This window comes from Pteropus vampyrus, unplaced genomic scaffold (assembly GCF_000151845.1).
Source record: "Pteropus vampyrus isolate Shadow unplaced genomic scaffold, Pvam_2.0 Scaffold111, whole genome shotgun sequence".
NCBI lineage: Eukaryota > Metazoa > Chordata > Mammalia > Chiroptera > Pteropodidae > Pteropus > Pteropus vampyrus.
The window spans coordinates 3370309-3382463 of NW_011888892.1; the positions used below are offsets into that span (position 1 = coordinate 3370309).

At 52.6% G+C, this 12155-nt stretch overlaps 1 protein-coding gene across 1 annotated transcript in view; it reads left to right on the top strand.

Annotated features, from left to right (window-relative positions):
• The window catches only part of LOC105295710 (dedicator of cytokinesis protein 1-like), a 156816-nt gene that overhangs the window by 103370 nt on the left and 41291 nt on the right, over positions 1–12155 (top strand). Inside the window, exons 11-17 of the mRNA XM_023533773.1 lie at positions 2479–2563; positions 2797–2851; positions 5376–5626; positions 6515–6619; positions 10645–10786; positions 10931–11009; positions 11274–11383. Coding sequence (XP_023389541.1) covers positions 2479–2563; positions 2797–2851; positions 5376–5626; positions 6515–6619; positions 10645–10786; positions 10931–11009; positions 11274–11383 — 827 coding nt within the window. The remainder of the gene's footprint in view (positions 1–2478; positions 2564–2796; positions 2852–5375; positions 5627–6514; positions 6620–10644; positions 10787–10930; positions 11010–11273; positions 11384–12155) is intronic.

A 12155-nucleotide genomic window follows, 5' to 3' on the forward strand; every position in this document is an offset into this window, starting at 1 on the left:
TAGTCCTTTGACGCTTGCATTTTTCTATTGTCGCCCAAAAATCAATTCCGTGATGAGGCCAGCATTGCCCCATCTTGATGGCTTCTAGACTGATCGGTTCGAACAGAATCAGGGATTCCGTTGGTGTCTGTTGGAAGGAAGCCTGCGTCATTTTAATCAGCCGGTGATGGATCTCGTCACTGGCGTTCCTGGGGTCCAGATGAGCAGTAACTATTAAACAAAGGAGCTGCTTCAGCTGCAGAAGTTTTTAAAGTCTGCCAACAAAGTGACTTCAGACCTCCTTCTGTCCCCTTATCAAGATTCACCTTGATTTCCTGCCTTTTTTTTTTTTTCCGCTTTGAAAATAGTGACCAGAGAATTTCGTGAAGGGTCTGTCCCTCGGTGAGTTTCCCAAGGCTGCTGTCCCCAAGTACCGCCAACTGGGTGGCTTTGAACCACAGAAACGTGCCCTCTCACAGTCCTGGAGCTGTGCGCCCGAAACGGCCGTGGTGACAGGGCCATCGTGCCCTCGCTGAGAATGACGGGGTCTGCTCCGGGCCCTCCTCTCAGCTGCTGGTGGCCGCAGTCCTTGGCATCCACGCACGCAGACACGTCGCTCCGGCCCCGTGTCCGTTGGCCCCGTGTCCATCGTCACGTGCATTCTCCCGGTGCGCGCGTCTCTGCGTCCAAGGGTCCCTCGTCTCAGAATACCAGTCATTGGACTGAAGGCCACGCAGCCCAGTGTGACCTCATCTTAACTTGACTCCATCCAAAGACCCTATTTCTGAATCAAGTCACACCCGAAACCTAAGGACGGAATTACAGCCTTCGTTTTAATAAGATCCCCAGGGGTTGGCCACAGTCGAACCCGAAGACCACCACCAGCTGCTGGGATCACAGAATTATAAAAGAGAAACGAGCGTGGCCGCAGACGGCTCGGCAATAGCGCCATCGGTACAGGCTGGCGCCGCACGTGGTTAGGAAACTTCGTTATCTCCCCCATCTGTAGGACATTTCAGTCCTAAAGCTAATTTTCCCTTAAATTTGTACAGCGACCTAGGGGACAGAGAAACTTACGGAATCCCAGGCCGGTTTGTGAACGGCCGGAGCAGGCAGTCGGAGGGGCCGGCGGCCACAGGGGGACCGGAACGTTCTAGCAGGCGTGGGGGGCGGATGATATTAAAATTTCTCCACCTCTGTGCTCCGAAAGCAGCAAAGCCACGTGGGTTTTCCGCTTCTGTCTCTCGGACATTCCGGCCTTTGAATTGTGTTGTCACCTTTCTGTGTGTTTTTTTCCCCGCACAAAATCATTCTCCTATTTTCGCTTCTGCACCATTTTAAAGACGTTTGCAACGTCTTCCAGCCTAGGTCTGGGTCTTTTTATCTTTTTCTCTCTCTCCGTAAAACGACGCTTCCGTTCGAGTTCCTTCGCGTTCCTTCCCGGGCCGATCGCTACTGCTCGCTCCGATCCCCCCGCGTTTCCACCGCCCCCAAAGCCTCCTGTCGGGCTTCATCACCGCAGACGCGCCTTCTCTCCTGAAGATGCTCTGGATTGTCTGTCTTATTGTGTTTGGCCGAGGCCTAGTAATTTTCAATAAAGCCTTTAATCCAAGCACTTCACTGAAAATTGCCAGGCTGCTTCTGTGGAGGACGGGTCGAAAACAGACCTGCCCACAGGAAAACGCAGCCTCGGCGAGGGCGCCGGTGGTCACGGGCGTGGAGCCCCAGCCAGCAGCGTCCGAGAGGGGGTGCTGATTGACAGCCCACGTGACGCGGGAAGCTCCGCGGCTGTTTTCAGCCAGAGCCCTGTTCTCTTTTCCCTTAAAATAACCTCTCCTTGACAAAGCTCACACTCTACCTTGTGCCCGAGTCAAAAAAAGGAGGCGTCCTGCATCATCCTGTGAACTAAAAATAGGGGTTCGGGAGCCAGTTTCTGCTCTTGTCGAAACGGTCGGATTTCTTTTCTGAACACCAGGGGTGACATTCTACGCTGCGACCATAATGACAGCTCTTCTCGGTTTATTCTCAGCATTTCCTCGGTTCTCAAAAACCTTTACATTGGCCGGTATCTGTTCCGTTTATTTAGAATTTGGCCCAAGTGTTCAAAGAGATCAAATGTTCACCAGACCAGCTGGCCGGCCGCGTGGTGCACGGTAGGGCAGGGGTGGCCAGACCAGGCCGCGTCAGCCGCTGACCGCAGAGGATGCGCCCTCCTGGGGCAGGGGTGTGGGTAGGGCCAGCCCGAGGGAAGAGGGACAGGCCAGGGAAGGCAGACGTGTGGGGGGAGCGAGGAGCCCCCACTCCAACAGCGGGCCCCGTGCTCAGGTGGGCCACGGCCCTCTGCATCACCATCACCCTCGTCACGACGCACGTCCCGCCCGGGGACTCCAGCCCCTCACCCCGGCGGGACTGGGAAGAGGCTGCCCCTCGCAGAGCCTCTGCACTGAGTGGTCAGGGCCCGGGGCCACTTCGGGGCCACCTTGGTCCCCTCTGCTGCAGGGGCCTCGACCAGCACTCTGGACCCCGGCGCACCATGGATTTTCAGCACGTCAGGGACCTGTGCGGGACACTGGGGCGTCAGAGCGTAATGTGACTCTTCCCCACGACCACCTGGAGAAACATGCCTTTCAGGAGAATAACTGAAGTTGAAGCATTCAGGAAAGTACCTTCACTGGCGAGTTACAGCTCGCGAGTGAATTAAACCGGGGTTGCCCGCGGAGGTCCCCACGAGCCGCCGCCAGCCTGAATCATCAGTAGGGGACAGTTGTCCTGCTGGCATCTTTTCCTCCGTCTGCCACTGCCACCTTATCCCGTGAGATCAAAGTCGTCGTCACCCCATCAGACTGGTCCGTCGCCAGCCTGCTGGTCCTCTGTAGGAAATCAATAGCCAACACGTTCGCGACAGCCACTGATGTATGAGATCTAAGGGAGGAGTTTCACCAGAAAGAAAAAGTTTTCAGTTCGTGAAAACTGAGGAAATGGAACTTCCGGAAGCCGGGAAGTTCGAACAGAAAAGAGAACCCTCTCGAGAGAGAGCAGCCGAGACCACGTGATGGGAGGCGGTGGGCAGGCTGTTCCTGCTGCAGGTGAACCAGCAACTTCAGGGCTGCTGTCAAACGGCTTACGGATTTCACATCGGACAGTCAAGCTCAGCATCGAGATGTCGCTTTTTCACTGGAGACGGTGGTGACACCGTGAGCCCGAGGCCCTTCGAAGCACAGAGCTGAGCCGGCCGTTCAACCCCACGAGTGAAAACGATTCTTTCAGTGAGATCATCTAAATCCAGATCGGATTGGGTCTGTTTTCTCTCCGGCACTCATATTCTTCAAGGTAGTCACGTTGGAAATACGAGTTACCCACACTCCTTAGCGCTCTGTGCTGCTAACAGCAGATGGAAATCGCCTCGATGCAGAAGCCTTTAAAGCAGTCTGGTGGCGGAGGCAGCGGGTGTTTATAGAAAATCCGATACAAGACACGACTCTGTAACCTCAGGGCGAGTCGGATGAGATATGTATTCAAGACATATATTTTTAAAACAGTTACTTTTGATATGGATCTAAAGCATCTCATCTGTCCTTTGGGATAAGAACAGATTAAGCAATGAATTAGAAGCCCGGGCGTTCCAGGCAGCCGAGAGTGCGTGCGTCGGCTTACAGAAAACTCCAGAAAAACCCTGTGAAAAGGAACTGCGAGTAAAAGTAATGTTTCCTTTGCAAGGGAAATGCACGGAGGAAGGAATGGGTCACCGGAGCTTGGAAGAAACAGTAAAAGTGGGAGAAGCTGTCCCCTCCGAGAAATGCAAGCTTGGCTGGCAAAGGACCCAGGAAAGATCTGCGCCAGCAGATGAAGATGCTCGAAGAACGCAAGGCGACTCGGAAGGCTTCCGCTGGGTGGGTCTGAGCGGGGAACACGTGTGTGAGCTGTAGGAAGGGCTCAGGGTGCTGCCTCTACGCCTGAAGTCTTTTTCTCTGGGCTTATTTTTATTTTGTCTTTGGAAGTATTAGCATGTAACTCTTATTTCAGAATAGCCTTTTTCCTCATCAAAAATAGCAGATGGTTTCTTTAAGCAGTGTAAATAGCATTTTAGTCTGTCGAGTGATGCAGGACTGGGTAAGGTCCTTCTACTGAGGAACGGCCAGGAGGAGCAGGCGGGCGAGGGCTCGGTGCCAGGGCGTGCCAGGGCGGGACTTAGCAAGTCTGCAAGCCCAGGAGGCCTCACGGAGAATCAGATCTGCCTGGGCCTTGATCTTGGACTTGCCTGGCTCCAGGCTGCGAGGAATCCATGCCCGTTGCTGAAGCCACCCACCTGTGGTGTTTCCCACCTGTGGTGTTTCTTACAGCAGCTCAAACTAAGGCGGTCATCAAGAGCTCTGGGGACGCCCAGGCTGGGCCGAGGCCCCCGCAGAGTGCCCTTGGGCAAGTAGCCTGCGTGTCTGACCTCCAACGTCCTTACCTGCAGAATGGGTGTAAGAAAGACACCCACCTGCCGAGGGGAGGGTCTTGCACAAGGGGACGCGGGTGCCCCATTGAGTAAGCTCGAAACCACTCGCTCTGAAGGCAGTGGCGCGTCTCGTGGGTGAGGTGGCGATGCCGAAGTGGGCGATTCTTGTCTGGGGACACGGTGTGCGGGATGCTGGGACGCCTTCCTGATTCTAAGCCCACAGCCTTCAGTTCTGTTCAAGAAACGCTGTCCAGCTGGTCCTGAGCTCCAGTCCAGAGGCTTCCACACTGTTCGGTCCCAGATCTCTGACGAGGAATGACAAAGGAGCATTCCAGTTTCGGTACTTTACCAAAAATCCTGGGTCCTCACGGGAGAACAGAGGAGCAGAGTGGGCAGCACCCCGGAAGGCTTCCTGGAAGAGGCGATCCCTCCATATTTTCCACGTTCTTTTACGTGAACCACTTTTTTATTTTTCCCAAAGAAAATAAGGGAAATTCAGGCCTACTGTACATATCAATTATTCTACATGTGTCAAAAGTTTGTCAGCATTTTAATAAATCGGCAACCAGCTGAGGAAGAAGCCACCTTCAAAATGTCACTGCAGAAAGTCCCCCGTTTAAAATGGTGACAGGCTTTCCATCCTCATGGTACCTGCTCACGTCAAGCGAACTTCTCGCAAGCCTTAATTTAGAGTCGAAATTTATGCTGGTCTTTCTGACCGTGGAAACAGAGGGCTGGTTAAGAAGACAGTTTGGCAAACAGCAAAGCCAGGCTCTCGCGGCCTCTCGGCACCATGCAGCCCCTTTTCCTGGCGTGTCGGCTGCTCACACAGATGGCCTTCGGTGGCCGTAACTGGCAGCAGGAGAGAAGGGACAGGAGCGAGCGAGGACCAGGGACGGAGGCAGCGTGATGGGCGAGGCAGGAGGGCACCCGTCAACTGATGCCCAGTCATGAGCAGCAGGACACGGGCCTCCAGGAAGTCGCTGCCTTCTCCAAGGTCATTCCCGTCTCCAGGGTCATTCCCGTCGTGTTTTCCAAGTAAGCAAGCGTCTCCCCAGACTGCCATGTGGCGCGTGCTCGGGCCGCTGCATCACGCTCTCCCCTTCTTCCTCGCAGATGTGGGAGGAGGCCATCGCACTGGGCAAGGAGCTGGCGGAGCAGTACGAGAACGAGATGTTCGATTATGAGCAACTCAGCGAATTGCTGGTGAGTCTTTCTCCCTTTCTGCGCACGAATGCGGGCGATCTAAGCTTGATTTTCTGGAACTTCCCTCTACCTTTTTGTGCTGAGGTTCTCCCCAGACTTGGTGTGGCCTCGGCCTCCGTCCTGCGTTTTGACTTGGGGACAGTCTTGATTGATTTGCCGGTCGATTCTGGCCCACAGGCGTTCACTTTTTATTCCCTGCCGAGCTTTCGTAATTGAAACCTAAGGCGAACACAGACGATTTCTATGTGAAAAACTGCTGACCCTGTGCATGCAGTGGCCTCGATGGCCCCAGAGTCACCCAGAGGCTCCACGGTTTAAAACTGCGACCCCGCCTAGCGGAGGCGGACGGCGGGGAGCAGCCTAGCCCTTCGTCCCGCCGGCATCTGATCGCTGCCTTCTCTGCTGCGTCATTTTCGTGTCCAGCAGAGCGACTCGGTGATGTTATCACCTCTGTCATTAATTTAGACACCTCCACCCGCCCCCCTAAAAAAAGAATCTAAAAGGGCAGAATGCTGCCCTTTTAAATTCTTCTTTAATGCCTCCCAGTATCTGATCAATACCATTTTTTAAAGTGCGAGAGGCCAGCCGTTTAATCAGAAGAAGAACCTCTGGGGTTTTTCACGCACGTACGTCCCAGCACGGGGCTGGATTTGCGTTCTCCAGTCCCAGCCCCCTGCTGAGCGCTGGAGGAGCAGGGGACACCCTCCCAAAGCTGTGTGGGGACACTGAGTCCAGAGGCGCATGTCGGTGACGGCTGCCGTTCCCACCTTCTGGCTCTCCCACCCGCCTGCAATTGCCAAAGCTTGCAGAGCCCCCTGGAAGAATCCAGAAGAGCGATGCTCAAATACTCTCTTCACACCCGAAATGCGTTTTCTTATTATCTTTCAGAGAAAGCAAGCTCAGTTTTACGAAAACATCGTGAAAGTGATAAGACCGAAGCCTGACTACTTTGCGGTCGGCTACTACGGGCAGGGATTCCCCACGTTCCTTCGGGTAAATTTTGGTTCTGTTTCCTCCAAGCCAGGACGGCCCCCTGGGCGGCGAGTCCCTTCTCGTTCACGGGGAGGCGTCTGGGCTTTGCGTCCGCGGGTCGAAGTCTGGCTCTGCATTCTGATGGCTCCGCGCTGAGCCGTGGGGGCCAAAGAGGGCCTGACGACATTGTCTTCGTTTGCATGCAAACTTCCCTCCTGCTTTTTCCTAAACAGAACTCTCCTTCTGAGAGTTATGTGTGTTTTTAACCCTGTGATGAAATACGCATAACGTAAAATTTGCCGTCTTAACCATTTTTAAATGCCCAGCTCAGTGGCGTCGCTGCATTCACATCGCTGTGAGACCATCACCGCCATCAGCTGCAGAACCTCTTCATCTTCCCAAGCTGGAACTCTGCCCCCGTTAAATGATCGCTCCCCCTTCGTCCCTCTCTCCCCGTCCTTGGCGACCCCCGTTCTGCTCTGCGTCCCTGTGAATTCGCCCGCACTAGGGACCTCTCGTAGGTGGAGTCAGGCCGTATTTGCCCTTTTGGTCCATCCGTGTTGTAGTGTGTGTCATCACTTTTCCCCCTTTGTGGCTGCATAATAGTCCACTGTGGGGACAGACCACGCTTTGTTCATCCGTTCGTCCTCTGATGGACGTTAGGGTGGTTTTGGCTATTATGAGTAACACCGCAGTGGGCACGTGTATTTTTAATTATGTGAGAACTTAGAAATTGATTTCCAGTGCCGGAAACTCTGAATCATACTCCACCCCTGAGACAGGCATGCGCTGTTAGATACGTAATTAAAGAAACACTGTGATTCTCAGCCAGGTGCCCATTTCTCAATATCTGTGAGGCCAGAGGAGGAATTATGTAAATAAATGCCACCGGCCTACGAGCAGAATTGTTTTGAGTTTCTCAAAAACTCACTCTTGGATGCCATTGACCAGTGAGTCATGATTTCCTGTAATTTCTCATGACATTCTTTTAATGTCACATGGCTTTGTCTTATCTGGGAAGACAATGCATGATGGCTCTGGTTTTCGGGAGCCGAAGCTCTGTGCCTGGAACACTGCTGTCTGTCTGGGACACCACGGTCTGGCAGCCAGGTCTGCTGAGGAATGCTCCGAGTCCCTGGTGTGTGTTCCTTTGGCCCTAGTGCCTCCGATGCCACAGGAATCCCTGAGCATATACAATGTACCTTCAGCAGCAGAAAAGATGTAGTTGGTGAGGACCTGTCATTGTTTATATGACCATCAACAAGTGACCTTCGCAGAAGGTGACTTGCTGGTTGATTCACTCACTCAGGGTCCTGGTTGGGTGACTGGGACATCTGGCCCTGTCCCTGTCACCACAGGTTAGTGTCTCCTTGACAGCATGGCCTTCATTGTACAGCTACAGCACTGCACAGCTAAGACACTGGTTGATCAGAAACCTATTCTGGAGAAAAGTCTTCCCTTCCAGAGATAAAACAAAGGATGTTTGCTTATAAGTCCTAAATTAGGGAGGATTTTAAAATCAACTTTATTTTAAATTAAAAAAACAAGCTGAGGCTCTAATGAGCTTAGAGCTAAAGTCACCTAATGTTACTCAGGACTTTAATCTGTGTGTGTGTGTGTGTGTGTGTGTGTGTGTGTGTGTCAGAGAGAGAGAGAAGGAGGGAGGAAGTGGGGAGAGAGGAAGGGAGGGACAGAAGGAGGGAGGGAGAGGTCCTAACCCATACTGGACCTGTGCTGTGCTGCGTGTTATGGCGTGTGGTCCTCTGTACACAGCGCTGGGATTTAAGGCCACTAACTACTGCTCTGTCCTGGTGCCCTGACATGCCAGTGGGGTGGGCACTGTCCGGGGGTGTGCTGTGAGGGCACACACCATGTGTGCTCCAGGGACCACACTGGGTCATCCCCCCGCCCCCGCCCTGCCCGTCAAAAAAACAAAATGCAGAGCACGAATAAAGAGTTTAACGGGCGTGATTAATATTGAACTGACTTTCCCGCCACCCCTGAATAATTTTGTGGGCTGTAGCAATATATTTATTACGCTTCATAGATCACCTGTCAGGGTCAGTCTGACAATGACATTAGCAGTTGCAAAACAGTGGCTGGAACCTTGGGCTACTTAATGCAGCGCCTCCGAGAACGGACTAGCTGTCTCTTTTGCTTTGTTTCTCTTTAAGAGTTGATCTTTTTGTAGACGCACATTAATATTTACGGGCCTTTATGGGGATGAATTTCTTTGACTATATGTATATTTTCCCCTTGTTTTCAAGTTTGAAGGAACCACTTCAGAATGCAAAGTAATCAACATTTCTAGGAAATGTTATCAGTGTTTTCACCTATAACTCACTAGTATTTTTCTATTAAAGCCTTTATATACATGTTTATTATTAAGTCTTCTAGTGCAAAGCTTAATAAATTCATGCTCATTTCATGGTATGTGTTATACATTAAATCTTCCTGAATTTCTAAAACGTTTGGCTTTGGATAGCCTTCACTGACGCCCACACTACGTATTTATATTTCTGATTAAGCTACATATTACTTTGGTTTCTGCTTGACATTAATTTTTTTTAGCGAAAGAGGACATGTTTCTTCCATAACGGGTACTTTAAGATGTACCTAAGCACAAAGTGAGTAAAATATTTAATTCTTAAACTGGTCCTTCTTTAGCAATTTACAGGACTCTGAGCAAGTTGAGACTAGGAAAGCCGATAAATTGACTACCAGAGGATCTCTCTCTTTTTAAAAAATTCATTTATTAGACACATTTTAATCTGACTTTGAGCTAAGTCTCTAGCAGATAACTATAAAGATATGCAGTGGAATGCATTTCCTTCGTCGGTCGGTCTGTCTCCCATCCCCCACCTCCCTGGCATTTGTCCAGGGGTCACGACAGATAACAGGGCTGCACCTGACTTGTGACTAGCCAGTCTGGACCTCTTGCCCAGCATCTTTTGATTGAAACAACCAATGACTCCCACACAACCAAAGCCCACGAGGAAAAGCATCGGCCCCCCAGCTTCCCGTTTCTTGGATCCTGTGGCTTCTGCTCACTGTGTTTTCCTTGTCGTAGTTTCTTTTAAGTTCAGATGCCCTGAGGGGGAGGAGGGGGAGTCGGGGGAGCCCGCAGGCTCAGGAACCAGTGATAGCGTTGCTCCGTCTACCCATTGCCTCCTTTTTGTGGCTCACGTGACACTCAACATACTTGTTGAATCCATGAAGATGTGGGAACCTGTTCCATCTCGGAATCAGAACTTTCGAGTGACTGTGCCACACCCAGACAGAAACGGCCTCAGCGAGGGAGGCTGCCTAAGGAAGAGCGCTACCTCCTTAACACCCACCCCCAAGGTCGCCTAGCCCCGCCACCTGTGACGACCCTTGGGTGGACTCTCCAGCTCAGAATTTATGGAAACCGTCATTTGAAATGAGCAAAACCAGCCTTTAGAAGGAGAACTCTGTACGTTCGACCTCGGCATTGGCTGATCCGAGGCCGTTTGTTCGTATATACAGCATCTCTGTGCGCAGTGAGGGAAGGCCTGCATCCCCCCACCACCACCGGGGAGGCCAAGAGCTTTGCTTTGGTCTGGACCCCTTTCCCTCTGGCTCTGCTGCAGCCAGGCCCTGTGGCAGTCTGCTGAGAGCGCCGTGCCCAGGTCCCGAGGCCCCATATTAATCTCACGTTCTCTTAAATTCCTTTCGGCAGGATGAGAACTAAGTAGATCCTAGCAGGAGAAAATACACATGTAACGTATGTGCTTACATGGCACGGTTGTGCCTTTGCCCTCACTGTTCCGTTCCCGCTGAAGAGCGGGCTTTGGCTGCCCCTGGTTTCCATAGTCCTGTTAATCAGTCGTCACTGCTAAGACCTCAGCAGGTCCCGGGGCTCGGTGACGCTGTCCTTGGTGCTTCGTGGACGGGGCTACCTCTGCAGCTTGCCCGTGCGTTCTCCATTAGTAAGATCGGTGACGTTCCTCTTAAACCGAGGACCAGCGCCTCCGTGCCCGCCCCCCAACCCCGAGTGGCCGTGTAACGAATGTCACCGTTTCCAGGGCAAGGTCTTCATTTACCGGGGGAAAGAGTATGAGCGTCGAGAAGACTTCGAGGCTCGGCTGTTGACTCAGTTTCCCAACGCGGAGAAAATGAAGACGACGTCCCCACCCGGCGACGACATTCGAAACTCTCCCGGCCAGCGTATCCTTCAGGGCAGAACGCAGGGCGAGGCGGAGAGGCCGCGGGGCCCTCGGGAGGGTCGGGCGTCCTGGGGGGGCGGCGGGGAGCTCCTTGCTCACGGTGATGTCCACTCTGCCTTCCCATCCTTGACCCTTCCGCCCTCAGATATCCAGTGCTTCACGGTGAAGCCCAAACTCGATTTGCCCCCGAAATTTCACAGGCCTGTGTCAGAGCAGATTGTCAGGTAATCAGCCCATTTTTCCTACCAGCGTGAGGGCGAGGAGAGTCTGTACACATCTGCTATTAATAATTTCACCTTTGAAATGGTGGGATTTAGCCCTTCGTTAGCCTTCCAGATGCTCTTTCTGTTTACTTAGAAGAGAAAAGGGAAACTAAGTATTTTCAGCATCGAAGTGAGGGGAGCCGAGGTAGGGGCGTATGGCTGACTCTTGAACAAGGCGCCATCCCCTGTGCCGTTGACAGTCGGGTGTAACTTTTGACTCTCCAGGAACTTAATTGTCCCTCGGCGTCTGGGGGGATTGTTCCAGGACCCCAGTGGGTACCCAAATCCGCAGATGCTCGAGTCCCCCGTACGAAAGGGCACAGATCAGACACACAGTCGGCCCCTCCTCCCCATCCACCGACTCCCGGCCAGGGGTCGACAACAGTGCAGGTGTTAATGAAAAAAACCCACATCTAAGCGTGTGCCCAAGGAGGTCGAAACGTGTCGTTCACGGGTCAACTGTGAAGGAAGTGATGACATGTGGCCGAGGGGCCAAAGGTTCTTTCCCGAGGTCAGGAACTGGGGGCGGGCGCACCCTGGTCCGCTCTGGGCCCTGCTCCCGGCAGAGTTTCCAACCACAGCTCAGGCCCAGCCCCTCCCCCAGCAGACCCGGTCCGGATCCCCGGGGCGTGGCCAGAGCGTGGCCGGAGCGTGGCCGGAGCGTTTACTTTCTCTGCACAGAAAAAGGGATCCTGACATTTTGCATGGGGAACTGGGGTCCTCTCTCACCCACACCCGGCAGTTACGCAGCATGGACTTACGAGGTAGATTCTAACACTCACGGGTCGACTGTGAGTTCGGGTGAGATTTTATGCCTCTCCATCGCATCGTACCTGCCTTAGCAACGCTGCGGAAACACCCTGCCTTCGATGTTCCTTCGATGTTAAGAATTTCCTTTTCTACATGATCCATGTTCTGGGGGGAAAAATTAACCTGTCTGATGGCCTAACAACGTTTAGATCTGCTTGTTTCGTATCCCGAAGTTTAGTGGGCTGTGACCATCTATGAAATTCACTCTCCTTTCTTTCACCTTTTATTAGCAATAATGGGAAATGAACTAAGGCTTTTGATTGACAAATGATGGCTTCCACAGGGCACACATTTTAA